Below are 25,583 nucleotides of genomic sequence, written 5' to 3' on the forward strand. Positions count from 1 at the left end.
TTGAAGTAGCTATAAATTTCTTGGGGACAGAAAGCTTGTGTTAATTATCATTATATCCCCCGGCAATACATAGCACAGTGTTGGTCATATCGCAGTATCCAACAAGCATGTTTGGAATTGAATTGAATAAATAAGATATTTCATTCATTTCATTTATGAAAGGAATTGTAAGAAAAACTTTTAAAAGCAGCAAAGACATCAAAATGCAGAAGAAAAAAATAACTCAAAACTAGTTAATGCATATTTTGGGATAGGGCCTATATATTGCATTGAATGATTCACTCAGCATTAGTCTACAACAAATTTTGGGGAAAATCAAATACAAATGGATGTTAAAACCCTTCAGAATTAAATAGATTCAGGAAATATTGATAAAATAATGACAATCTTTAAAGTTTGAATAAAATCTGGAAAAATGAGTGAGGCCAAGATAATATTAGTATACATAAAGCTGGTTTTTAAGGGAGGCTTACCCATCTTCTATTTCTGCAAGTTCAGTATGCATGGCTTTAGGCCAGGCCGTTTATCAAAGCTCAAGCTGAGCAGAGACATCAGATGTGAGGGGGCTGCAGGTTTGCTGCAGCCTCGCAATTGGGAAAAAGTTTTTCCCCAAGAACTTCCAAGTGATTGCTGACTGCTTCAGCTGCGGAGTGTTTTAAATATCCATGTCCTAGGGATCCCACACTTGTTTTCAGACTTTGAATCTGTAGGATCAGGCTGAACTGGGTCCATATTGGTGTGCTGAAAAGCTTCTGAGTGATTTTTTAGGCAATTCTGTGTTTAAATATCACTGAGCCGAGGGTTTTCATCAATAACACCACCCAAAGATAACAGACAAGCCCTCGGAGTGGTCCTGCAACAGTTTATTTACAACAATGCCCTGGACCCAGGGATGACTCCTGCAGGAAAATAAGGGGGAGAAGGAGGGATGCCTGCCTTTGCTCCTGGAAGTCTGTTCAAATCTGTCCACATAAGAAAGTGATCTCCAGAAGCCTAATGTTGACATGAAGATTCTGATCAATAAAAAATGCTATCAAGTGCTTTTTCTACAAGTTACATTGCTATTGATAAGGGGTCATCCAAAGGAGCTCTTGAAACTCAATCTATTTGGGACAGAATTAGAGGAGCGGACATTCTCTGATGCACTAGGCATTGCATTCCAAGGAAAACCTAAGAAAAGCATCCCAAAAAGAAGAATCAAGAGTCAAAGAGAATTTCAATATGGTCAGTGGGAGAAGTTCAAAGATTATTATTGTCTCTATAGCAGTTTATCCTGGCATTTCCCTTAAACATACGGTCTAGAAATTCATTCAAATGGGAATTAGCAATCACACACACACACATGCCACTGCTATGGGGGATTATAGTCGTTAACTTTATACGTTAACTTGGTTAAGCCACAGTACTCAGATATTTGGTCAAACCACAGTCTAGATGTCACTGTGATGGTGTTTTTCAGATGAGATTAACATTTAAATCAGTAGACTTTGAGTAAAAGCAATTTGCAGTCCACAATGTGCCTGGGCCTCATCCAGTCATGTGAAGGCCTTAAGAGAAAACCGCATGAAGTTTTTTCCATGAAAGAGGGAATTCTGCCTCCAGACTGCCTTCAAACTGAGCTGCAACATCAGCATTTTTGGGGGTCTTCAGACTGCCAGACTGCCATGCAGATTTTGGCCTTGCTAGCTCCCACAATCACGTGAACGAGCTCCTTAGCATAAATCTCTCTCCATCTCTCTCAGTATGTGCACACAAACACACACACACACACATGCACACACACACACACCCTCTATTGGCTTTGTTTCTCTGGACCATCCTGACTAATACAGGGACTAATATAATTAAATAAATCCTTCCAAAAAATGCTTATAAAACTAAAAATTATGTAAAAAAAGTATATAGCTTTATTTAGGATAAATTGATAGAGCTATTTTCTTTGGTGCCACAGCCAACCATCTTACAAATCTCCTCACAGTTTGGGCTTGTATAAATCCTTGCTGGTAAAACTCTAGGAGAAAAATGGAGATTGAAATGGGCACCAGATTAAAATCTGAGTTTGAATTAATAAATATACCCTTTTCAATGAGAACATTTAATTCTAACTGTGGACAAATGTAAAACTTCATTCTTCCGGCATAATTTTGGTTCTCATTCTGTTGGTGCTTCTTCTTTGCAGGACGAGGGCTGATGACTTCATCCTCCCCTGCCTTGCTCACATGCTGTCTACATCTTGCCATCTGTCAATCTGGCTCTTTTCACAAACACTCCATCACACGTGTTAAGCACCTTGCCCCACTTCCCACACCCCACACATATGCACACACGTACGCTCTTTACACAATGTTTAAAGAAAATGTCTTTCCACTCCACTTTCTGCATTGCTCATTCCAGTGGTCATAGGGAGATTTCAGCTTGTAGCCTTTGTGACTAAAAGCTGTAGGCTGTGTGCAGGTGACTACAGCTGGGATGAGAGGCCCTATAAAAAAATATAGACAATAACAGCAGCTGCCCAGCAGCAAGTGCAGTGGAAAGGCAGCTGCTCCCTTTAGATGGAGGTGGAACCAAGCTCACTCCTAGGCAGCAGTTGTTACTCCAGCGATAACCACCCAGGCTAACCTCCCACCACCCCACAATTGTGGGAGAACAAAAGGAGAATGACTGAGGTTTCCCTGAATCAAGGACACATAGAATTAACTTTCTTCTTTAGATGGTTCATTCCTCAGGATCTGAGACATCCATATCTCAAAAAGAAAGGAACATACACTTGATTAATAGCAGCTAGTCTCACTTCAAAAAGACGAAATGGACCATAATACTTATTTTTGAAAGGAATAATTGTGGTCATTATTTCTGGAGTGGGGTCACCTCACATGGCCATTCTTAAGGCTTTATACTATTATGTTTCAAATGTACGAGTCTTCAGCTACTTCATATAATAATCAAGATTTGCGGGAGAGAGAATATATTTAAGATACAGTGTTTATTTAGGGAACAAAATACATTTAAAGGTCTTGCTTTTCCCACAGCACTAGCACAGGTCTTCATTCTATGACTGATTCAGATACCTCCTATTGGCAGAAATAACAAAGAGAGAATTATTAAACCATATCAAAGGCCAACTCTTATATGGTCTCCACCTGTCGGTTTTGTGAAACTCAATTATTATCACCTCTCCAGGCTAAGGGAATTGCCAGAAATGGGTAGAGAGAAGAGTGACACAGGTCTGTGGAGATCAGCACTCAGAAAATGTTCATCTTAGCTCCAGAAATCCTTAAAGGGGGGATTTCATTAAGTAAAAGTAACCTTTCAGTATTCCCTAGACTAAACTGTGAAACATTTTTGAAAAGCAGAAAATCCTTATTTATGGCAGGAAAGTTTGAAATTCAAAAGATAAATGCCATTCGGAATGCAAGCATGTTCTAGGTCTCTAATATGTAACAGGACACAGCTGTAATAACAGCCACTGAACTGGGGGTCTCTCTATATCATGTCATTGGTGGACTTGTGATAAGCCGATCTTCTAGCCCTTTTTATAAGGGCCACTGGGGTAAAAAACAAATAGATCATGTCCTGAACATCTGTGGTCCTGTCACACAGCACCAATCATATCCACTTTCAAGCTTATATCTTAGGTTACACATACACCCTTGTAAAAACGGATCTTAACAAAATGTATAGATCAGGAACTCATAGGTCTTTATTTACAAAGGGCAGAGGCTCAGAAAGGCCTGAGCTGTGCCTTGGGCAACACTAATGCACCTTTTTTCTTGCTGTTTTAGTGTATTCTTTTGGGTTCAAAGCCATGTGTGCATTGTAGGTAAGATGTTGAAGGTGAATATTTTATATGTGAGATGTTGACTGAGAAAAGAGATGCCAAGTGCCCAAGCTGTTGTCTTAGTAAGTCATCAAAGTCATGGGTCAGCACTTAAGAGCACACAATTATTAGTAGCAATTCCTTCCTGAGCCTTGTTTTATCTTTTTTTAAATAAACCTATTTGGTCATGTGAGAGGTTATTTGTTTCACCTTTTTAATGATCAAATAGAAAAATAATTCCCATCTATTTTCCTTTTAAAAGGAAATAGGAGAAGTGAGTAAAATATTTAAAATAATGAGGGAATTCTACCAGTTATAAAATATTTCAGAAAAAATATTAAAAACCATTAATGAATATAATGAAATAATTAATGATAATAAACATTATGAGAGGTTTGTTTTTGTAAAGAAGGCAAAGGTGGAGGGAAGGAATCCAGTTAGGAGACACTTTAAATAATCCGACTGCAAGATGACGGAACTGGGGTAGTAGCGACGGATGTGCTAGGAAGTGTTAAGATTCTCATCGTGCTTTGAAGAACCATTTCATAGAATAAACTGATGGGTCAGATGTAAGATGAAGAGAAAGAGAGGATTCAAGGATGACTTCAACAGCTTTGATCTGAGTAACTTGGAAGGATGGTGTTGCCATTACCAGAAATGGGAGCCCTGGGGGTTACAGACCCAATCTAAGCAACTGCCAGTGAGGCAGTGTTGGAGGGAAGCATTGTATGACTCAGCGTGCAACTTCCCCTCGGTGGCTTGTGAAAGGATCTTAGGCTTACATGAACAAATGTTTTTTATCTAATTTGTCATAAATATTTAGTAAGTGATATTAGTTTTCAAGAGTAACGTTCTTTTTTCAAATACATTTTAGGGGAAAAAAAGGTGAAGCTTGATTTAATTAAGCTTGCTGTTAAGTTACGAGTCCTGGTGGTATGTAGTAGAAGCAACATTCCTGAAAGCAGTAAGTTGTTTACTGAAAATTGGGAAATACTGTTGTACAAGAAAGACCTGGATTCAAATTCTGCTCAGCCACTTGGATAAGTTGGACAACTGAGGCTAATTAACTTAATTCTTGAAACTAGTTTCTACTTCTATAAATAAGAGTCATAATGCTCCAGTTACAGGGGTGTTTTAAGTCTTAAATGATACCATAAAATACCCAGCACAGTGTTTGGCAAACAACTGGCGTTCACCCTTGTTTGCTGCTGTAAATAGTCAATATTCGGATTTCCTTCAATGATTCCCTTAGACTACTACAACTCAAAGATGCACACAAATATACGCAACACAGCTAACGCCCAGCAGCTCATCTAAATAAGAAACAGCTACTGACAGCAGAGAAATGTTTATTATCTGAATCTATATAAAATTTTTTAAAACTTTATTCAGTATTCTAAAATTATAGCAAATAGTTGTATAAATACCAGTACTCCATGTGCAATGCACTTACATTTTATAATCTCCTTAAGTACTTCCCAAGAAGACAAACTCTTATCTCCCAACAAAATGTATATGTAGATCAACCTGGACAAAGAATGGTGGCTTATTCCTTTATATCTAATTCCTCTGATAGATTTCTCTTTTTGAAACCCATTTCAATAGTTTTATTACTTTTAATAGAGAGAGCAAGCAGTATCTTTCAACTTTCACAAATAGGCAATACTTGTAAATATGGGTGTCTTAACAAATATTAGCAGACAGACTAGTAAAACCTGGCATACTGTTATGTCATCAGTGCTAAATTATAGCCATATATCTTCAGAACAATTACGATTCATGCTTACAATGATTGTCATGAACATTTCTAAAATTTTGACATTTTCTTAATTACTGAGATGAAGAGTTACTTTCATGATAATTACTATGAATTACACATTAGTGCATTCTAGTTTCACATTCTTTATATGGTAACTGTTTATAAATTTCTTTATTCAACTAAACAGAATGCTTCATCCCATACTAATAACAAAAAAGTTTGATCAACTAATAGGTGGGTGAAAGGACAAATAAGTGGGTAAAAAGCCAGACTGATGTGGAAACTTTCACTGGACAGATCCAAATATGTGGTTTCATCCCATGATTATAAGTTCACATATTTTGACTAAGTGCTTTCTACAAACCAGACATTCAATTGAGAGACCATTAAACTACACATGCAACTGTAATTTAATTCATCTATAATCTAAAGGGTTTTATTTCCCTTCCTTTTTCCTCAGTGAAAATCTTTGGGATAGTATACTGTCTTTTAGCATGACATCACAAAAACGGTAGTTTTTAAAAAATCTCTCCTTTAGCAATTAAAAATAAGATGAAGCTATTATACATAATTTGGCATTATCTGTGAATTCAAGACAAATTTGTTTCATTGGATGGCTTCACTAAGTTGCTGATGCTTCTTGAAGTCTCTTGCCAGCTGGCTCGGCCTGCCTTTTAGTGGCCAAACCAATCAATTTCATGCTAGTTTCTTAAAACCTTTAATATCTTTCACTAAACTGAGAGCTCCTTGAAGATAGTAGCCACATCTCAGTCATTATTTTGTCCCCAGTGCAACGGTGTAGTACCCGGCTCACGCTAAGTGCTCTGTCAATGCTCAGGGAACAGAAAAAAGCAATTAATCAAGTGTGTTGTTTATTGCCAAAGAAAACCAGGAGTTACCTAAAAGCTATTTTAATCTTCAAGAATGCATTTATTGCCGTGTTCCAAACGTTCACTAAAGATATTAACTACCAAGTATTGATCACTTATAAGTAGCAAATCCTATAAATGCCTATATAGGCATTTGTTCTTGTCTTCACCACATCTCAATGTAGATATAATTTGTATTAAAAAGATAAGATAATTAAGAGTAAAACTATACAAGTTAAAATAATTTAGTAGAAAAGAGACTTTCGTCTCTCAGATCTGTTAGACTTCATACACTTTCTGGAACTTTATATCCTTCTTGAGATATGTATACATATGCACACAAAAACACAAACACACACACATACATACATAAATAATTTGTTGTAAAACTTAGTTCTTTATCTTGCTGCTTTATATTGAGATTTTAATAAGGACATCTATCTTCTATCTGCAATAATAAAAATTTATAAAAATAGCTTAGAATAGAAACATATCTCAAGTATGATTGATGAGATTCATTTTTTAAACTTTTCAGAAATAAAGATTTCAAATTAAACCAAATTCTTCTACCATATCAAATCAAATCAAGAAAGAAGCATATTATGTTCTAAAAGTTAGTCCTTTACTGGGAGTCAATGGTATATTAGGCAATGCATTTGAGACGTCAATTATGAAAAACCTTTTTGAAAGCATTTTAATAGAAGGAAAATAAAGCAAGCTTTACTCAATGAAGCAGAAATAGAGAATCTTTTCCTTTGCCATTGGAAATCTGCATGAACATCTGTAACACATGCTCCTTCTTAGAGGATACACACCCAATTATCCTCTGCAGATAGTTGTGTATATATTAGCTGATTGTTAGACTACTCTTTTCTCATCTGATTTCCTCCTATATGTCTGTCCATTTCTTTTCTTTCCCTTTCTTTTCTTTAATCTTTATAGACATCCTTTGCAAAGCAAAGAGTTTATTATGAAAGCACCCGGCCTGTGGGAGGAAGACTTTTGCTTTTGAGAACAGAGCATCTTTTCCTTCTAAATATTTGCGCTTATTAAATTTCTCAATTATTAGCATATATTGCAATTATTCCTTAAGGACTTTTTATATGTAACTTAACCTCAGAGGGGCAGAGTGTATTTAAAAGATAAATTATCTTTACTGTGTTTGAGACCAAAAATGTTATGCTTGAGAAAAAGTAGAATAAGAAAGATTTCTGTTGCTCTTGGAAAGATGCAGTGAAGATGACACAAGTTAGTAATAAATGGCCATTTCTGCCTCCACATGATTTAGTTAACACCAGATTTCCTCCTCTAGCTGGTTGTTGATATTCCTGCTCTTGTGAGCACCCTGCAGGAGAAACCAACAGGAAAAGGCGACCCTATCCTCCAGGCACACATCTGCTCCATCAATTCCAGTTGTCTTAAAGATCAGAAATGGAGACGGAATGAGAATTTAGTTTAGATTCTGGAAGCCCCCAAACTGTCTTCATTTGCTGGTTCTCAGTACAGTTGTGGCTTTCAGCTCATAGAAAGGTTCTGAATAACTGTCAGGACAATATATGGCTCTGCTTTTGTTCAGCTTATTGCTCATGCTGCAGATACATAATGCCTCCATGCCGAGTTATGATGGCTGAAAGGCATCACTAATATGTGAAATGAGGTGGAATGCTTCAGGCACACACTGCAGAGTGACCTTCCCAGATGCACAGGTATCTGCCTTGACTTCAAATCAGAAAGAAAGAAGTGAAATCACCACATAGGTAAAATGCATCAGGAAAAGTGCAAGGTATACATTCACTTGTAATCTCTGGCCCTGATTCAGCCCTCATTTATTGAGAGAAATGAAAGCTAAAACCTCAATTCTTAGGGTTTATTAATCATAGAAGTGAAACAGGGAGGGGAGGATTCATCAGAATGCATTACTGGAATCTTATCTCTACTATTTTGTAGTTGATTTTCATTACATTTTAACATTCTGATTCATGCCACTGATGCTACAAGACACCTTCCTTCACATTCTGAAAGAATTCATGTAGATTTCTCTTGTGTCTAGTTTACTTCCAGAGTACATAATTACATGACAGCATACATGTTATAGGTACTACACCAATATGTGTCCATAGCTTAATAGCAGATCCAGCTGTGCACATTTTCTACCTTTGTTTTGAAACATTTACTTCTTCAGAACTGCTCAAGCCTGCCTGGCTGTCTTTGACATGAGGTCTTCCTCATGTAATCTATACACGCTATATATATATATATATGTATGTGTATATATATATATATATATATATTTTTCTATATGTACTATTTATAAATCCCAGGAGAATAGCAAGGTGGGTAGAGGGAACACATTTCAGAATAGGGAATATAGAAGATTTAGAAATATCTGCCTTATCAATGTAAAAATTAGAGTAGATTCTAAACTTAACAAAAGGGATCTGATATTTTAGAATTCATATAAAAAGTGTGTTTTGTTTATTCAAGATTTATTAAATGTGTCTACTTCTTTTTCTACTAATGGACACCCTTACTTCATTCTGTAAAATAGCAGGCCTTAAAATCAAGGCGAGATAGCTTCTAAAATCCTCTACAGAAAGTGAGTTGATAGGTGAATTAATGTCCAATAAAACCTATTGACTGATTACAATTGTACTAGTAAGAGGCCGGCCCGGTGGCAAAGCAGTTAAGTTTGGAGGTTCCTCTTTGGCGGCCAGGGGTTCGCCACTTTGGATCCCAGTTGCAGACCCATGCACCACTTGTCAAGCCATGCTGTGGCGGGCATCCTGCATATAAAGTAGAGGAAGATGGGCACGGATGTGAGCTCAGGGCCAGTCTTCCTCAGTAGCTAGGAGAATTGGTGGCAGATGTTAGCTCAGGGCTAATCTTCTTCAAAAACAAATTATACTACTAAGGAAGTTCTGAATTGTAGTCCGAGAATCACAAAAAATAAATAAAAGAGGAAAAATTATCATTAGATTTCTAGTTTGATCCCTTCATGTGATGGATAGTAATTTATGAACCGAAGACAAGAAAAGATTTGTCTTTGCTCATTAAATTAAGTGGATGATGGAGGCCATTCACTCTAAAGCCAAAGACAGGAGTGTTTTCAATATACTAGACAGTCTCTAAAATGCTATCCTTCTTTGCATACATTGATGGTCATTCAATAGGAAATCTAAATAAAATTAATTTGAGTTCTCCTTGTTTTACATAATATTATTTACTGGTCATTTTTGAATGGGGTGGCAACTGTGAAATTCCTAGACTAATATTAAGCACCTCGAAAATCCTGCCAATAAGTTTTGGTTTCCTTTCCCTTCATATTCTTGTATTTGACTTAATTTACATAAAATTATTACTTTATTCATTATTATGGATAGAAGCTATATAACAGAAACTGAAGGTAAACAGAACATCAACTTGTTTTTGCTAAAGGGACTGACTCATATCTGCAGATGAAATCAAAGTATGGAATGATGTTCATATCTTAATAGTGATAAATGTATCTTGTTTATGTAAGAGATTTTATTGTTTTCAGGAAATTCACATTGAAGTATCTAGGAATAAAGAGGCATAATATGTGGAATTTACTCTCAAGTGGTTCAGAAATAAATAATATCTATATAGAGAAGGAGACGGGGGAGAGAATGATAAAGCAAATGTAGTAAAATGTTAGCTTTTAAGGAATCTGGGTCAAGGCATATGCACATGATGTATACTTTAATATTATTTTGTAACATTTTCATACGTGTGAACAGATCAAATTTTATGATAGAGGCTATATGCGTATGTGCAGAACTCGAGTAGGGGAAAGCAAAAGAAGGAAAGGTCCATCACTGCAAGGAAGTATCAGGGTCAGGAAATCTTCACAGAGGAATAAGTAAGTTTAAATGGAACTAGAAAATAATATGAAAAATGTGCATACCTGGAGCAAAAAGCTCAAGGTGGAGGGAGATGTTGAAAAAGGAAACACTAGAGCAATACCAGGACCCAGAGAATGGAGGGACATCTCTTTCAACTCATGTATATTGGGAGAAACATGATGGCATTTACCTAAGTCTCTACTTCAAGTTGTTTATTTGATTATAGGACTCCAAGGCAAAATAGTTCTAGGACTGACGGTACTTCAATATCAATGATCGGGCCATCTAGAATCCTAACAGGAAAAGGTCAAAAACTTCTAAAACATTTTTTGGGTTGAATTTATGACTCAAAACTTTTTAAATTCTATTTTAGACTTGAAAATAATAATTTCAGATAACACTACTACTCGTAAATACAGTGATGTCATTTATTTCCTTCTTTCTTTATAATTCAGGCATTCATATGCTAAGAATTGTATTTATTGACTCTATCCCTTGCTTTTTAAGCTTCTTAAAACACAGATCAAATGAAGTTACTCTTCTACTCAAACTATGTATCTCTCTCCAATACCCTACTATCTAACATGCAGGTTGCTTGGCCTTCCCTGACTATCCAACCCAATTTCTTGTTACCCCTTAACAAGACCCATCTCTACTTCTCAGTCCCTCCTTCCTGTTATCCAGGAAATTCAACTCCAATATCGTGATTGATATATAGAGATACTTCCTTTTTTTAAAACCTGTTTTATTTCTATTTTTCAAAGTACATCTAAACTCTTCTCTCTAAAGCTTTCCTGACAATCCCTAACTTCCCCTTCTGAACTTCCTTAGTTACGTAGTATCTTGTGCTCATTTATTTGTTTCATAGAATTAAAAAAAAAACCTGTACTTAGATTGTAAATTCCTGCATGGCTGGGGGCATACATTACATGAACATAAAAAAGGCATTCGAATATATTTGATGATCCATTAGCCCTTTTTACAGCTATCTCAGGGGAAATAAGAAGCTGGGCAGTAGGATATTTTTATTTAAATTAATACATTTTAGTTCCAACTCTCTTTTTTCTTGGAATCTCAACATAATTAAAAGAGGACTATTCTAATTCATGGCATTATTTATTTATAAACGTTATAATGAGTAATTTAAAAATAGAACACTAAGTGTGGAGAAAAAGTTACGAGCATCTAAAACAATTCAAAGGAAAACTCCACAGCGTGTGAGAACTTCTTAAATGGAAAAGAGGAACCAAAGATGAGGCCAAGCGTTAGAGTCTGGGGTGCTGGGGAAAATGATGGTCTTACTGGTAGAGAGGGCAAGAATAAGTGGTTTGAGGGAGAAACTTTTAATTTTTGAATGATGGAAATTTCCATTAAACAATCATTCATTCATTCAGTACACATCTGAGTCATTACAAGGTGTTAGAAAACATTGTTCTAAGTCTGAGAAATACAAATGTGAACATGAGACAAGGTCAATAATGTCAGGAAATTTACATTCTTCTTAACAATTTAAGATAAAGACACAAATAAGAAACTATTACTGGTTCTCAGGAGGGGACTTGCTGTCAAGTGAAGGCAAAAACTGAACTGCAGTATGGATGAGAGAAGGAAAGGAGAAGTAAGGATTACTTGATAAGAAAATCTAATCTTAGATTGAACATTAGGAGAAAAATCGATGGAATCTTGTGTTGTTGCTGCTGCTGCTATTTCATCATTTGTATCTTCCTCTAAGATGAAGGAAAACCTATGCAACATGAAAGGCAAAGAAAGAGAGCCAGCAGAGTGCTGGCTGATGATGCTAGAAGGCGAGGAGAGTGCTGGAGAGCTCATTCTTCAGAGTCAGGAATCCATGCGAGTTAGCAAGTTTAGAGGGGAACTTAGATTTCAAGACAAGGAGGGGACTAGCCTTTTCTCTCCCCTCCTAAGCTTTATGGTCTTTCTAAGTTAGGGGAGTGTAAGAAGGAAAACACACTTCTGTATTGTCTCCTTTACTTTCAATACTCAACTCACAGAACACTTGACTTCTGGTCACCATATGTGTGGGGATTTTCCGCACACCAACAAATTCTGCAACACCAGCTGAATGTCCGACAACTCGGTTCAGTTCTGAGTTAGCATAAGATCTCACAAGTTAAGAGCTCCAGTCCAACAAGACACTTCCTTTCAGATGCCAATCTCAAGTCCAGGTTGTTATCTGTGCTTCTGACCCACCAGCTATAAACTGGAGATCCCCATGACCTCCTCCTCGGGTTCAGTTAATTTGCTAGAGCAGCTCACAGAATTCAGGAAATCACTTTACTTACTAGATTATCAGTTTATTATAACAGGATACAACTTAGGAATAGCCAGATGGAAGAGATGCACAGGGCAAGGTACATGGGAAAGGGCACAGAGCTTCCATGCCCTCTCCAGGCACATCACCTACCAGCACATGTATGTGTTCACCAATCCAGAAGCCCTCTGAGCTCCATCTTTTGGGCTTTTAAAGAGGCCTCACTACATAGGCATGATTGATTAGATCATTGGCCATTGGCGATTAAACTCTATTTCCAGCTCTTCTTTCCTCCCCAGAGGCCAAACACTTGCTATGAATAACAAAAAATTACACCTTTATTGCTCCTATCACTTAGGAAATTCCAAAGGTTTCTAGGAGTCCTGTGAACTGGGACCGAGACCAAGTTTATATTTGTTTTTATAATCAAATATCAGAGAAGAAAAATCATCTACAGAGAATGAGTAAAGGATAAGACTAGGTTTGGGAGGAGTGGGGATGATAAGGAAGATCTCTTGCAGAATACTCCTAAGAAACCCTATGATAAATGATTGAGAAACAAGGAGCAACTTTACTGTGGATGGCATGGGTTGTAATTAATTTTCCCAGGAAATCCCCTCTCTATCTCCAAGGCAGCATTTATTTTTGTAGTTACATGGCATGAATCACAGGATCACAGAAAAAATATGAGAATAGGAGTTGAAAGTGCAGTTGGAGTTGGGAGACATAAATGGAAGTTTGATCTCAATGAAATGTTGGAAAAGCTTCCCAAATCTTAGTTTCTCCAGTCGTAAAATGGGGGCAGGGGTATACCGTGAAATTGAAAGCCCATAAATTCTCTGTTAGTGCCCCCGATTCTAGTCTGAGATCATTATATGCTGTACGATAGTGAAAAAAGAAGTAGATTGTATAATGGAGGTTGAGAATAAACAGAGACAGATACTCCACTAGTGGAATGATTGTTTCTGGAACTGAAAGGTGTGGGGGATTGGAATTGGCCACCCAAAGATATGTCTCTTTGGCGTGAGGATTATTTTGGCCTGGTTACTTTTAAAAACTGCAGACATGAGAGAAACTCTGAAAAGTAGAAGTTACCCTTTGTTAAGAGACATTTACATTTTAAAGGAAATCTCCATCTGTAAAGTTGTCTCCCTCTCTGTACCAGGAAGAAGAGGGGATGACCTTATCTCTAGAAACTCTTATCAATGTGGTAGGCAAGGACTTAAATCTGCATAATAGCCTTACTCTTGTTTAACTGTACTCTTTTGGTAACCTCCTGTAACTGACTCCCCCCACCCCCAACATCCACCTTTGTCTTTAGCTAAGGATGGTGTTTAAGGTGAGAGCTTCTGCCATTTTGGTGAGTTGCTCAGTTTGCCTGAGTCTCTCCCATGTACACACGTAATAAAGCTTTGTTTAGTTTTCTCCTGTTATTCTGTCTCATATGAATTTAATTTGTTGTCTGGCCAGAAGGACCTACAGTGGGTAGAGGAAATGTCTTCCTCCCTTACAAAGGTAAATATACTCATTCAACGAAGAAAACAAGAAGTAGCAATTTACACCAAGTTACAACTCTAAGATTTTTGTTTTGCAATCTGCAGTTCTTTCTGTACATGTTTGGCTGATGGATTCATGGATACAATCTTTATGCAGAGACCATGCTTTTTATCTCACTCACATGCTTTGTGAAAGTATTGAGAGCTGAGAACTAACATCCAAATTTACAACATAATCCTTTACAATTTAGAAGGTGCCTTATCATGTGGTCATCACATGCCTTTTACAATGTAATCAAGAGAAAAATCAACAGACTCAATCTCACAAACTAAATTAAAAGGGACGCATTCACATTTCCCCTTTATATCCATGTCAAAGATAGAGAGACCAGGAGGAATTTAAACACCATGGCATCATATCTGTCACAGCCATATCTTTCTAGTGGTAGGGAGCTCATTTTTCAAAGCTACCAGTCCATTAACCTTCACAAGAACAAAAATAAAGCAAAACAAAGAAACACTCCCTGGAGAAATGGCATTGCTTCTAATCTTGCTTATATATCTTACCGTGGGGATTTAAAGACGGAACAAAGATCTTTACTTCCCCAGGCACATGAAATGATACAGACACCCTGAAATAAACATATAAAATGTGTAGTGGTGCATACTGTAGATGAATTTGTGATTTTTTAAAAAATGAGAATGAGTTTAGAGAGAGTAACTGATGTCATCCTTGCTGAATATCCCTCTTGCCCTGTGATTTGTAACTGGGAGGGCCAAAACATCAACCCCATTTATTTTTTAATGTCTTGGCCTGCTTGTGGTTGCCACTTTACCTAGATTCATTCACTGTATATATCTGGAACTATTAGTTTCCTGATAAATGCATTGTCTGAAAGCCAGAGGCCAATGATAAGATAGGAAATAAGGAGTTTTGCTTGTTTTCGTACGTTCTGTTTGACTTAGGAGATAATTATAACACAGATTGATGCTCCTATTTTAAACCAGGTAGTAAATCAGCCTGAAATATAGGATTTGAGAAAGCCATTTACCACATAATTATAATGTCTTAAAATTCCTGTCTGCATTGAATATGAGAAGCTATAATCATGTGATACATAGCAATACCATTACTCATTTTTTTTTCCCTCATGGAAGACAGTGAAATAAACCTAAGTTACAAATTTTTAAACATTATTAGTTACAACATTTAAATATCCTTAACTGAAGCAAAGTGAAACATTTGCTGGTTGGTCCGGGATCCAGCTCAAGCAGTAAAAATTATAGATGCAGTCAGCAAGATTAAAATAATCATACAGTGCACTTCATTTAAAAGTCATGTTTTTTTTTTCCACAAATAAAGTTTATCACCAAGAGACAATGTAAAAGTGTAAGATTTTCATCAATATAGGACACCAGAAGCAAAGTGGGATTTGGGAACAAAAGAAGGATTTGGAATCAGAAAGTGAGACGTTTGAACATGGACCTTCCAGGGGTGACATTTAAATTATGTCTCAACAGCACGGCAGGGACAGGGGCCTCTCAAGAGCAAGGGCTCTGGAGACCCCCTCTTGTGCCGGGATTTATCCTTTTGGTTGCTTGATTACGGGGGAGAATGGGGTAGACTTGAGAAACTGGGTCTAGGGTCTACTCTAGGTACTTAAGGAGTTAACTAGAAATGCATCTATACTAGTTAACTCAGATGCCCAGAAGTAGTTAGCACTATTCTAACCAGTATAGAAGTGGTACACAGTTTTAACAGCCAGCAGAGTCACACTGGTTGCATACTTGCCGAGAGTTAGGCCTGGATGATACCTATTAATCGTATACCCTTGGTAGTTTAACTCACCTTCCTGAGCCAGCCACGTGAGGGAAAGGAAAGTGGTGAGTGCTTCCATGAGGTATTTGGTTGCTCTAAGACTCTTCCAGTGTGTAGGAGAATTTGCTCTTCTCCCCTTACCCTTCTCCAATGGCCTCCGGTATACACATCCTCAGTGCAAAGGTCAAGTCCCAGCGGAGAGCAGGCAGACTCCGCAGTTTAGCCAAACACAGATAAGAAGCAGCATTTACCCTGAGTCCTGACTTCCAGCTCAGGGGTGAGCCCACCCGGGAGCAGATGGGAGAACCTGTAGTTCTGGCTGAAATATGCTCAGGGTGGCACCCTGTCTCTTCCTTTTCCCCTTTTGCCTCCAGTGTTTGTGTTCAAATGATACAATAATATCTCTGAATTGAATTGCTTGGAATGTATCCCTAATAATGATATGTTGTAGAAACAATTACTCACGATAAATATCTATCAGCTTAATTTTGTGCAAGCTTTGTTGATTACCAAAGAAAACTGTTTATTACTCATTCACCGCAGTTATCAACATTGGAAAAATGACTGTCTTATCTTAAAGAAGTATTATTTGTATATTTCTGTATACTCTGTGAAGTATAACTGATATGTTTGAGAGAATCAAAACTAAAATCCTATAAATAATTTTGGGCACCACACTTGAAAAAAGAGAAAAACTATTAAAAAAAAAAAAGCACAAGAATTTTTAGAGAACTAGAAAACACATAGAAGATGTCAAGAGTGATTGAAAGAACAAGATTTAGTAACAGTAAAGCAAAGAGAAATATTGTGCATGTAAGATAAAGAAAGTGAGAAGTTTGGTTTTTTGTTTAATTTTTCCATTCCATATTAAAGGGCCATTACTCATAATCTGCCAACATAGTATGGATTCATGCTGTTCCCCACCAAGACTCCTTTTCACTATGTTTCTGCACAAATTCCGTATTTTGAAATTTTAAATACGAATTACATCTATTAAATAAAATGGGTTTATCTTCTTATTTTTAATTAATCAGAGAATTGTCACTGAGCTATAATGCTCAGAGTTTCTGAAGAGCATGAAATAACTGAATAACGATATCAAAGAAAACTAATATAAATGTAACTAAAGTAAAGATATTTATAAATACCCTACGTAATCTTTTCTAAGCTAAGTTTCAACGTCTAAGATCTTTGAACTATCAAAATGTTTCAAGGAGTCCCACAAGCACTATCTCCAGAGCCTCAAATATTTAACGATTCCAAATTGGGAAGCAATGGAATAAACTAGTTTAAAATCATCTCACAAGTATGATTTATTCTCACTTGAAGAATTAAATTGAGTTACTTAATGTACCATAATTGTCTAAAAGTGATAGAAGAGAACATCCCAGGGCTCTTTCACACCTTTTTTCCCACCCTTTCCCCCAGTCTCTCTGTCAAGCACTTGGCTCCTGGGCGGCAGGAGGAGGAAGCTCCCACAGTACTCACCAGCCTGGTTAGTTGTGATGCTGACGGCAGCAAACTGTCTTGGTGGTGAGCTCAGCTCTGACACCCCATTAATGGCATCGATCTCAAAGGTGTAGTTAGTGTGTGCCAGGAGGTCTGTCACTGTCACTGTCGTGTTGGTGAGTCCAAACTGTCGAGGGAGGAAGCGGACATTGGGGCTGCAAGGCTCACATTGTTTTATATTCCACCCACACTTTTTACATATAATGTTGAAGGTAACATCTTTCCGGCCTCCTGTGTCCAGGGGCCAACTCCAGTCCAGGATAACCGAGGTCTCGTTTATATTAGAGATAACATTTCTTGGTGCAGATGGAGGTCCTGCAAAGTAGTTCAACAAAGATTAATGAGACTCACTTCTGTTTTCTACTACAAGGGAAATAGATAATTTACAATGGAACTGAAAGAAGTGAATTGCCATCTTGTCTTTATTATAAACTTTTAATTCGTCCTTAGAGAATCCATGAGATTATAGACACATGGATTCAAGAGCGCAGTCCTCCCTAAGCTAGGAATGGGGGAGTTTCGACTCAAGGTTGAAGATGCCCTCACGAAGTCCCACAAAGGAATTTCCCTCTAAATTCAATGCCCTTGTGAATAGTTAAGAAAACTTTAGTATTAGTTTTATAAATCTTAGTCCTTTTACCTTATGACCTATGACCAACATATAACAAGAGGGAATAGAAATGTAAAAAACACAAACCCCATGCCTATAACCTCCCCTATTCTGTCAAACGTAATGCAGACCTGGAACGAGATACAGAAAGTTTTCTTTCTTTCTGGAGGTCCTGTAGCAGGAAGTGCTTAAAAGCTAATTCATTTTGTATGATAAATGTTGCATTTTTGGTGAGCGAGGCATGGAGAAAGTGAAGCAGAGAAAGCTTTCGATTTGCACATGGATAAGGGAAAGAAATGGGCCAAATGATAGAAAAAAAAAAAGCACAATAACAAGAAGAAAAATCAAAATAAAACAAACATGGAGGCATGGGTTGCAGCAAAACTACTCACGGGTACAAGCCATGGATGGAGGGTCTCTGTCTGCCCGGAAGTAATTATTCTCACACCTGCAGTTCACTGAACCATCTTCCGGAGTGGAGCTGTGAGGGGGGCACTTGGCACACTTCATACCACCATCCGAGGCCTTGTAGAAACCGGGACGACAAGCTACAAACAAAGCGACTCTTTTAAAATTCTGTGATAGTTTGAAAATGTGTTTTTGAAAATATGTAAAACAGATTTCAGGATGTTAGGGTATGCATTCATTATGAAGAAAAACCCATTTTTTCCTACCAGAATTTACAGAAGCAAATAATGCGGCCCATTTTCCACATATATATTGGAGTTTGCACCAAATGTTAAGAGGAAAAAAACCGCACAAGATTTAGATTATTTTGGCACTCGAGCATGATGAGATTTCCAGCTTGTGTTTTCACAGCTTTACTTGGCATTGGACTATTTGTGAGAAAATAAAGCAAAGCCATGTCATCATGTCGCCGTTCCGTCTTTAAGCACCATGCCATGTGTACACTCTCTGCATTGCAGTTAGCACTGCGGGACATGTGCCCTTGTTCTCCAATGGTTTCAGTGTGGCCAACTTCATCCCCACAAATTGTTAGCAAGTGAAGTAAGAAATCACGGCTTCATTGATATTTTAAGATTATTGATACATGGTTCTCATGAGCTATGATATTTTTTCTGCCTTGATAGTATCGTTCCTTAACTTCTATGGAAATGGCCTAAAATAAAGATTTAAATATACTTACTTGCCTATATCTCAAATACATAGGGGGGTACAACTTCTATTTAAACCAATCTACCTGTGGCTTGTTACTAGATTAAAGCTTTTTAAATAATTCTATGCTACCCTCTTTTTTTCTGGCCATGTCTCTGAAAAACGTGTTTTTTTAAGTCCAGTGAACTGGTTATCAATAGTGATTTCAGCTGCCCATTTAGTCTTCACTATTTACTGCTTTTACAGAAATATGCCTTCATTATATTATTTTCATTTAATCTGATATAAACTTCAAAGTGATATACTGTTTCATTTGATCCATTTTCGTAATTACATTGAGAACTGATATCATAGTGAAAATCCAAATAAAAAGTTCCCTGACATTACTTTGAGGAAATAATTCAGGGTCTAAATTATTTAGATTTCCTCCAGATCATCTTTGGAAGTCAATAATTTCTTAAATCTCTAAAACTCAATTTCAATGCCACATTGAGATTGGATGGCTTAAAGCACTTACATATAGAATAGGCCCCATAGATCATTTTTTATCATGAATTCCAGAATTTTCTTTTATCAACTTCATATTGTGAAAAACAAGTTATTTGCATTTAAGTAAAACCTGTGTGGACATATCTTAACTCTTATAATCATTAAACGCATTTCAAAAGATAAGACATTATGTCCATAACAATACATCTTCCTACTGAACCTTTCTTGGGAAACATACTACCAAGGGAAACACACTGCCGAGACAAACAATTAGAATAACTTAAAACGATAGCAATCGCTAATCCAGTTTTGCTGTTTTCTAGTTCCTACAAAGAATGGCTGCTCTAAGACCATTTTATATTAAATTGAACAACTTTTGGTGTCACATCAGGAGCCACTCAAATAAATTCTCTTGCCTTAGCCAAACACGGATTAGGATTATAAACATTTGAACATTGTCTGTAAGTACTAGTTGGAAACTTCCACTCATATCTCATGTCATATTGCCACAGGGGGAAATGACATAAAGCATAAACAAACTATGCACTTAACTTCTGGTTTCAATTTACCTCATCATTGAGTGCCTTTAAATTTTCAAGAGGGCATTGCTGAGCCTTTAAAAGATTAAGTGGCAGTGTTCCGATGTACTTCGTTATTTTGTTTCCTTGTAAATTTATCTGTGTGTTTTTATTTGACGCATTTATGGTTTTTGCAACATTTGGCATAAAGGTATTCGCTAAACACTCAATCACTTTTTGTTAATATCATAAACAGCTATACTATGTGATACTTACAGCAAAGACACCACAGTCATAAAATCACTTCTGCACCACAGCACCACAGCACCACAGCAGACAGCACCACAGCACCTCAGCACCACAGCAACAAGCATTACAGCACTACAGCACCACAGCACCACAGCACCACAGCAACAAGCATTACAGCACTACAGCACCACAGCACCTCAGCACCACAGCACATCACAGCAACAAGCATTACAGCACTAGAGCACAACAGCAACAAGCATTACAGCACTACAGCACTACAGCACCACAGCACCACAACATCACAGCACCTCAGCACCACAGCACCACAGCAGCAAGCATTACAACACTACAGCACGACAGCACCACAACACCACAGCACCACAACACCACAACACCACAGCACCTCAGCATCACAGCAACAAGCATTACAGCACTACAGTGCAACACCACCACAGCACAACAAAAACAAGCATTACAGCACTACAGCACGACAACTCCACAGCACCACAGCAACAAGCATTACAGCACTAGAGCACCACAGCACCACAACACCACAGCACCTCAGCATCACAGCACCACAACACCACAGCACCACAGCAACAAGCATTACAGCACCACTGCACCACAGCACCACAACACCACAGCACCACAGCAACAAACATTACAGCACTAGAGCACCACAGCACCACAGCACCACAGCACCTCAGCACCACAGCACCACAACACCACAGCACCACAGCAACAAGCATTACAGCACCACTGCACCACAGCACCACAGCACCACAACACCTCAGCACCACAGCACCACAGCACCACAGCAACAAGCACTACAGCACTACAGCACGACAACACCACAGCACCTCAGCACCACAGCACCACAACACCACAGCACCTCAGCACCACAGCACCACAGCACCACAGCAACAAGCATTACAGCACTACAGCACGACAGCACCACAGCACCACAGTACCACAGGACCAAAGCACCACAGCATTACAGCACCACAGCACCGGATTTCTTACAGTAACTTAAAAGTAGCTACAGTTAATAAACCAAGAAGTTGAGAATGTGACTCAAACTCGTTACTAGATTTTATCAAATTATGACTAAATAATAACCTTAGAGATGATAATAGTAAAAGATATGTAGGCACAAATATATGCAATTTATTACACATTTGTCAGTCATCTACTCTTGTTCAGTCTCTTTGTTAGCATTTAAGATATAAATGTCTCAAATTTTGTCCATCCCAAAAGAGCCTTTGCCATTAATATGGGCAGCAAACATTTAACATTGCCACACTGAGCAGGCACTCCATTCTAACAGAGCTGTTGGAAGAGACTACACAGAGGGAATCCCATTTGAGAAACATCACGAAACAGTAGTAGGAGCTGGCCTGTAAGAAGCATAATTTAAATGCAGAAGTAGATCAACCTGAAAAGACAAACTATTAAGCAGAGTAATGTTGCAGGTACTGCTGGTCACATACTTGATATCCAGCCCCTGCTTCCTGCTTGCTGGTAGTTTCCCGGCTTTGCTCAGAAATGTGTTCAGCCAAGAACTCCTTTACTCAGGCTGCACTGCAAACAGGGATGGATGGCCAAAGTCTTGGCCAAAGGGATGGCTAAAATGATGCAAACAGAAATCTGATGAAAGTTTTTGGGATACTATTTTCTTTTCTAACAAGATGGTCAAAATTCAACTAAAGCCATTCCATCTACCTTATTCTAGCACTGATTATGAGCATAATGCCTTACATGTCACCATAAGTTAAAGGCAAAGAAAAACAGAGAGATGTGTACCCCACACTAGTTGACCTAGCAAGCATCTATCTCAAGATTTCTTATAATGTCAGAAAAATAACATGCTGTTTGTTTAAGTCACTGTGATTTTCTTTTTATTCTTTCTTTTTTTTTTTCTGAGGAAGATTCGTCCTGAGCTAACCTTCTTGCCAGTCTTCCTCTACTTTGTAAGTGGGATACCGCCTCAGCATGACCTAGGAGCAGTGTAGGTCCCTGCCTGGGATCTGAATCCATGCACCCAGGCCACTGAAATAGAGTGTGAGCAAGTTGAACCACTTGGCCGTGGGGCCGGACATGGTTAAGTTTTCTTTTACTCGCAGCCAAAGTACTTCTAAATGATGTGAAAGATAAACAGAGAATTCAGTTGAGAAGCACTAATTAAACAGAATCATAGCCTAATAGAGCTAAAAAGATCCTAAGAAATCACATTGGCCAGTTTGTGTGTTTTACACCTGAGGACCCTGAAATCTAGGATGTTAGGTGGCAAATGGACAGACTCTGCTCTGCATCTTCTTGCACCCAGCAGCTATGCGATATGCTTCAACAACCAATTCACACATGTTCATTGAATGTCAACTGTGTGCAGATTCTACAGTAACACCCGAAATCTTGTAGACATCTTTTCTATTTATGAAGGACTTTCATATATACCATCTCAATTAAATCAACCAACAATTCTGTTGAAATAATCAGGGCAAGTATTAGTTTATCCATATTACAGAATGGGCAGTTGAAGCACAAACAGAAAGAGTAACATGCCCAAGATAACAAAGAAGTTCAATGATAGTCTGAACAAACAAGTTCTTCTGCTTTTAATTTTACATAAATCACTTATTGAGGATCTCGTCAAGATGGCGATGTAGGCAGACTCTGAACTCATCTCCTCCCATGAGCACAACCATGTTACAACTATTTTTGGAAAAATTACCCTGGATAGAAAACTGAAAACTGGATAAAAAGAAACCCCACAACAAGGGACAATCCTGAGTAAGGTGGAAGAGGCAGAAACTCCTTCTGGAGAGAAAAAAAGCCACCTTCAGGAGCAGCAGAGTTTCTCATCTGGCCACGGGTGAGCCACTCTAAGGTACACAGCACTCCCTGGAGAAGTGAGAAATGGAGCAGGGGCTGATACTGCTATAATCATCCTTCAGACTCAGAACAACAGAGACGAGGGTCTTACTATCTCACTTTGCTGGCTATTAACTGCAGTGGGGATACCCCTAGAAAAGCTCTCAGATGAAAGCCAGAAAGACCATGGTCTTAAAGGGCCCTCACTCAAACTCACCTGTCTCAGCAACCTAAAATCACCAGAGAGAAGGCTGACAGCCCTTTGATGAAAAGAGACTCACCTGGCAGCCTCTCCTCTCAGTGAGAGGAGAGACATCTCTGGAGACTGAGACATGGGTGAGGGCCATTGTTCTGACCTGGCCCTGGCATGCTGACACAGAAAGGCAGACACCATTGAGGTTCTTCCCCTGGCCTGTTAGCCCAGGGGGCTGCCACATTCACTAGAGTGCAGATTTAATCTTGTTCAGCCAGGGCAGGCAGCCCTCCCTAGGGACTGGCCCCACCTAAAAGCAAGGCCTCAGCCTACTTGTCAGCCTTAATTGACTGGGTGGCTTGATTCTGCAGAGGCAGGCAAGTGTGTCCACCTCTGTTGGTCAGGGCCTGTATGAGGACCAGGTGAACTGTGGGGGGCATTGGTGGAGAGGTGGGGGCCTTCACAGTGGGGTGTCAGGGTATGCTCCAGGGGGTTGGGAAGTGTGCATGGAACAGGACTGTGGTGATGGTGTGCGTGGTGCTGTGGGGGGTGATGCTTATCAGTGGCAGAAGACCTGTGCTTCACAAATAGCCACAAAAAGGATCAGCCTCACCTTCCAAAGCCTGAAACAATTGAGTGCTCCTGTGCCTAGGTCCAGCCCCACTCACCTGCATGCCTAAAAGAACTGACAACAGCCTTGTAGGCCTGAGGCCTATAGCAACTACAAGCCCCTGAGCCTAGCAACCAGCTACACTGGGTACCTACCCAATTAACCAGAAAACTGCAATAGGAGTGTGCTGTTAGACCTTGTAGCAAACCATGCTGAGGCTCCCCAAACCAGATTTACAAACAGCTGGCCAGGGAATGAAAAACTAGATTCCCTGGGTACCTGCATTAAGAGCAACCCTGCCACAGCAGAAGGACACAAGTAGCCCACAAAGGGGTCACTCCTGGATCATTTGGACTGGTGATGAGAGGGAAGCACACTGCTGGGCCTCAAAAGGCATCTCTAATGTAAGGGCAGATCTCCAAGATCAGGAGACATAGCCAACTTACCTAATACATGGATATCAGCACAGAGAAAGAGGCATAATGAGGAGACAGAAGAATCCAATCCAAGCAAGGGAACAGGACAAAACCCCAGAAAAAGCACTAAATGAAACAGAAATAAGCAACCTACCTGACAAAGAGTTCAAACAAAATCTCATAAGGATGCTCACAGATATTGGGAGAAGACTGGTTGAACACAGTGAGCTCATCAACAAAGAACTGGAAAATATAAAAAGAACCAATCATAAATGAAGAATACAATACTGGAAATGAAAAATTCACTAGAGGCACTCAATAGCAGAGTAGAAGATACAGAAGAATGGATCAGTGAGCTCTACGGAAGACTAGAGGAAATCACTCAAGCTGAAGCAAAAAAGAAAAAAGAATTAGACAGAATGAGACCAATCTATGGGAACTCTGCTACAATTTTAAGTGCACTAACATTTGTAATATAGGTGGCCAAGAAGGAGAAGAGAGAGACAAAGGAGCAGGAAATTTATTTGAAGAAATAATAGCTGAAAATTTTCCTAACCTAAGGAAGGAAACAGACATCCAAGTAAAGGAATCACAGACAGCTCCCAACAAGATAAGCCTAAAGAGGCCCACACCAAGAAACATTATAATTAAAATGTCAAAAATTAAAGGTAAAGAGAGACTCCTAAAAGCGGCAAATGAAAGGCAACAACTAACATACAAGGGAAAGCCCATAAGGGTATCAGCGGACTTCTCAGCCGAGACCCTACAGGTGAGAATAGAATGGCATGATATATTTAAAGTGCTAAAAGGAAAAAATCTGCAGCCAAGAATACTCTATCCATCGAGGTTGTCATTCAGAATGGAAGGAGACATAAAGAGCTTCCCAGATGAGTAAAAATTAAAGGAGTTTATCACGAAGAAACCAGCTCTAGAAGAAATGCTGAAGGGACTTATTTAAGTGGGAAAGCAATGACCACAAATAGGGGTAAAAAAATTATCAAAAAGCCAGGCAATAAAATCACTGGTAAAGGTAAAAATATACTAAAGGTAGCAGAGAAGAACTACTAAAATACCTAGAAAATAAGTAACAGAATGGCAATAAACACA

The 25,583-nt window shown here is 38.5% G+C and overlaps 1 protein-coding gene across 3 annotated transcripts in view; it reads right to left on the reverse strand.

The window, feature by feature from the left end:
- EPHA3 (EPH receptor A3) overlaps positions 1-25,583 on the reverse strand; it is a 366,991-nt gene that overhangs the window by 106,334 nt on the left and 235,074 nt on the right. For all 3 annotated transcript variants that reach the window (XM_070597347.1, XM_070597348.1, XM_070597349.1), the window contains exons 4-5: positions 18,407-18,562; positions 17,384-17,719 (exon numbers count right to left, since the gene is read on the reverse strand). In XM_070597347.1, coding sequence (XP_070453448.1) covers positions 17,384-17,719; positions 18,407-18,562 — 492 coding nt within the window. The remainder of the gene's footprint in view (positions 1-17,383; positions 17,720-18,406; positions 18,563-25,583) is intronic.

This window comes from Equus przewalskii, chromosome 27 (assembly GCF_037783145.1).
Source record: "Equus przewalskii isolate Varuska chromosome 27, EquPr2, whole genome shotgun sequence".
Lineage (NCBI taxonomy): Eukaryota > Metazoa > Chordata > Mammalia > Perissodactyla > Equidae > Equus > Equus przewalskii.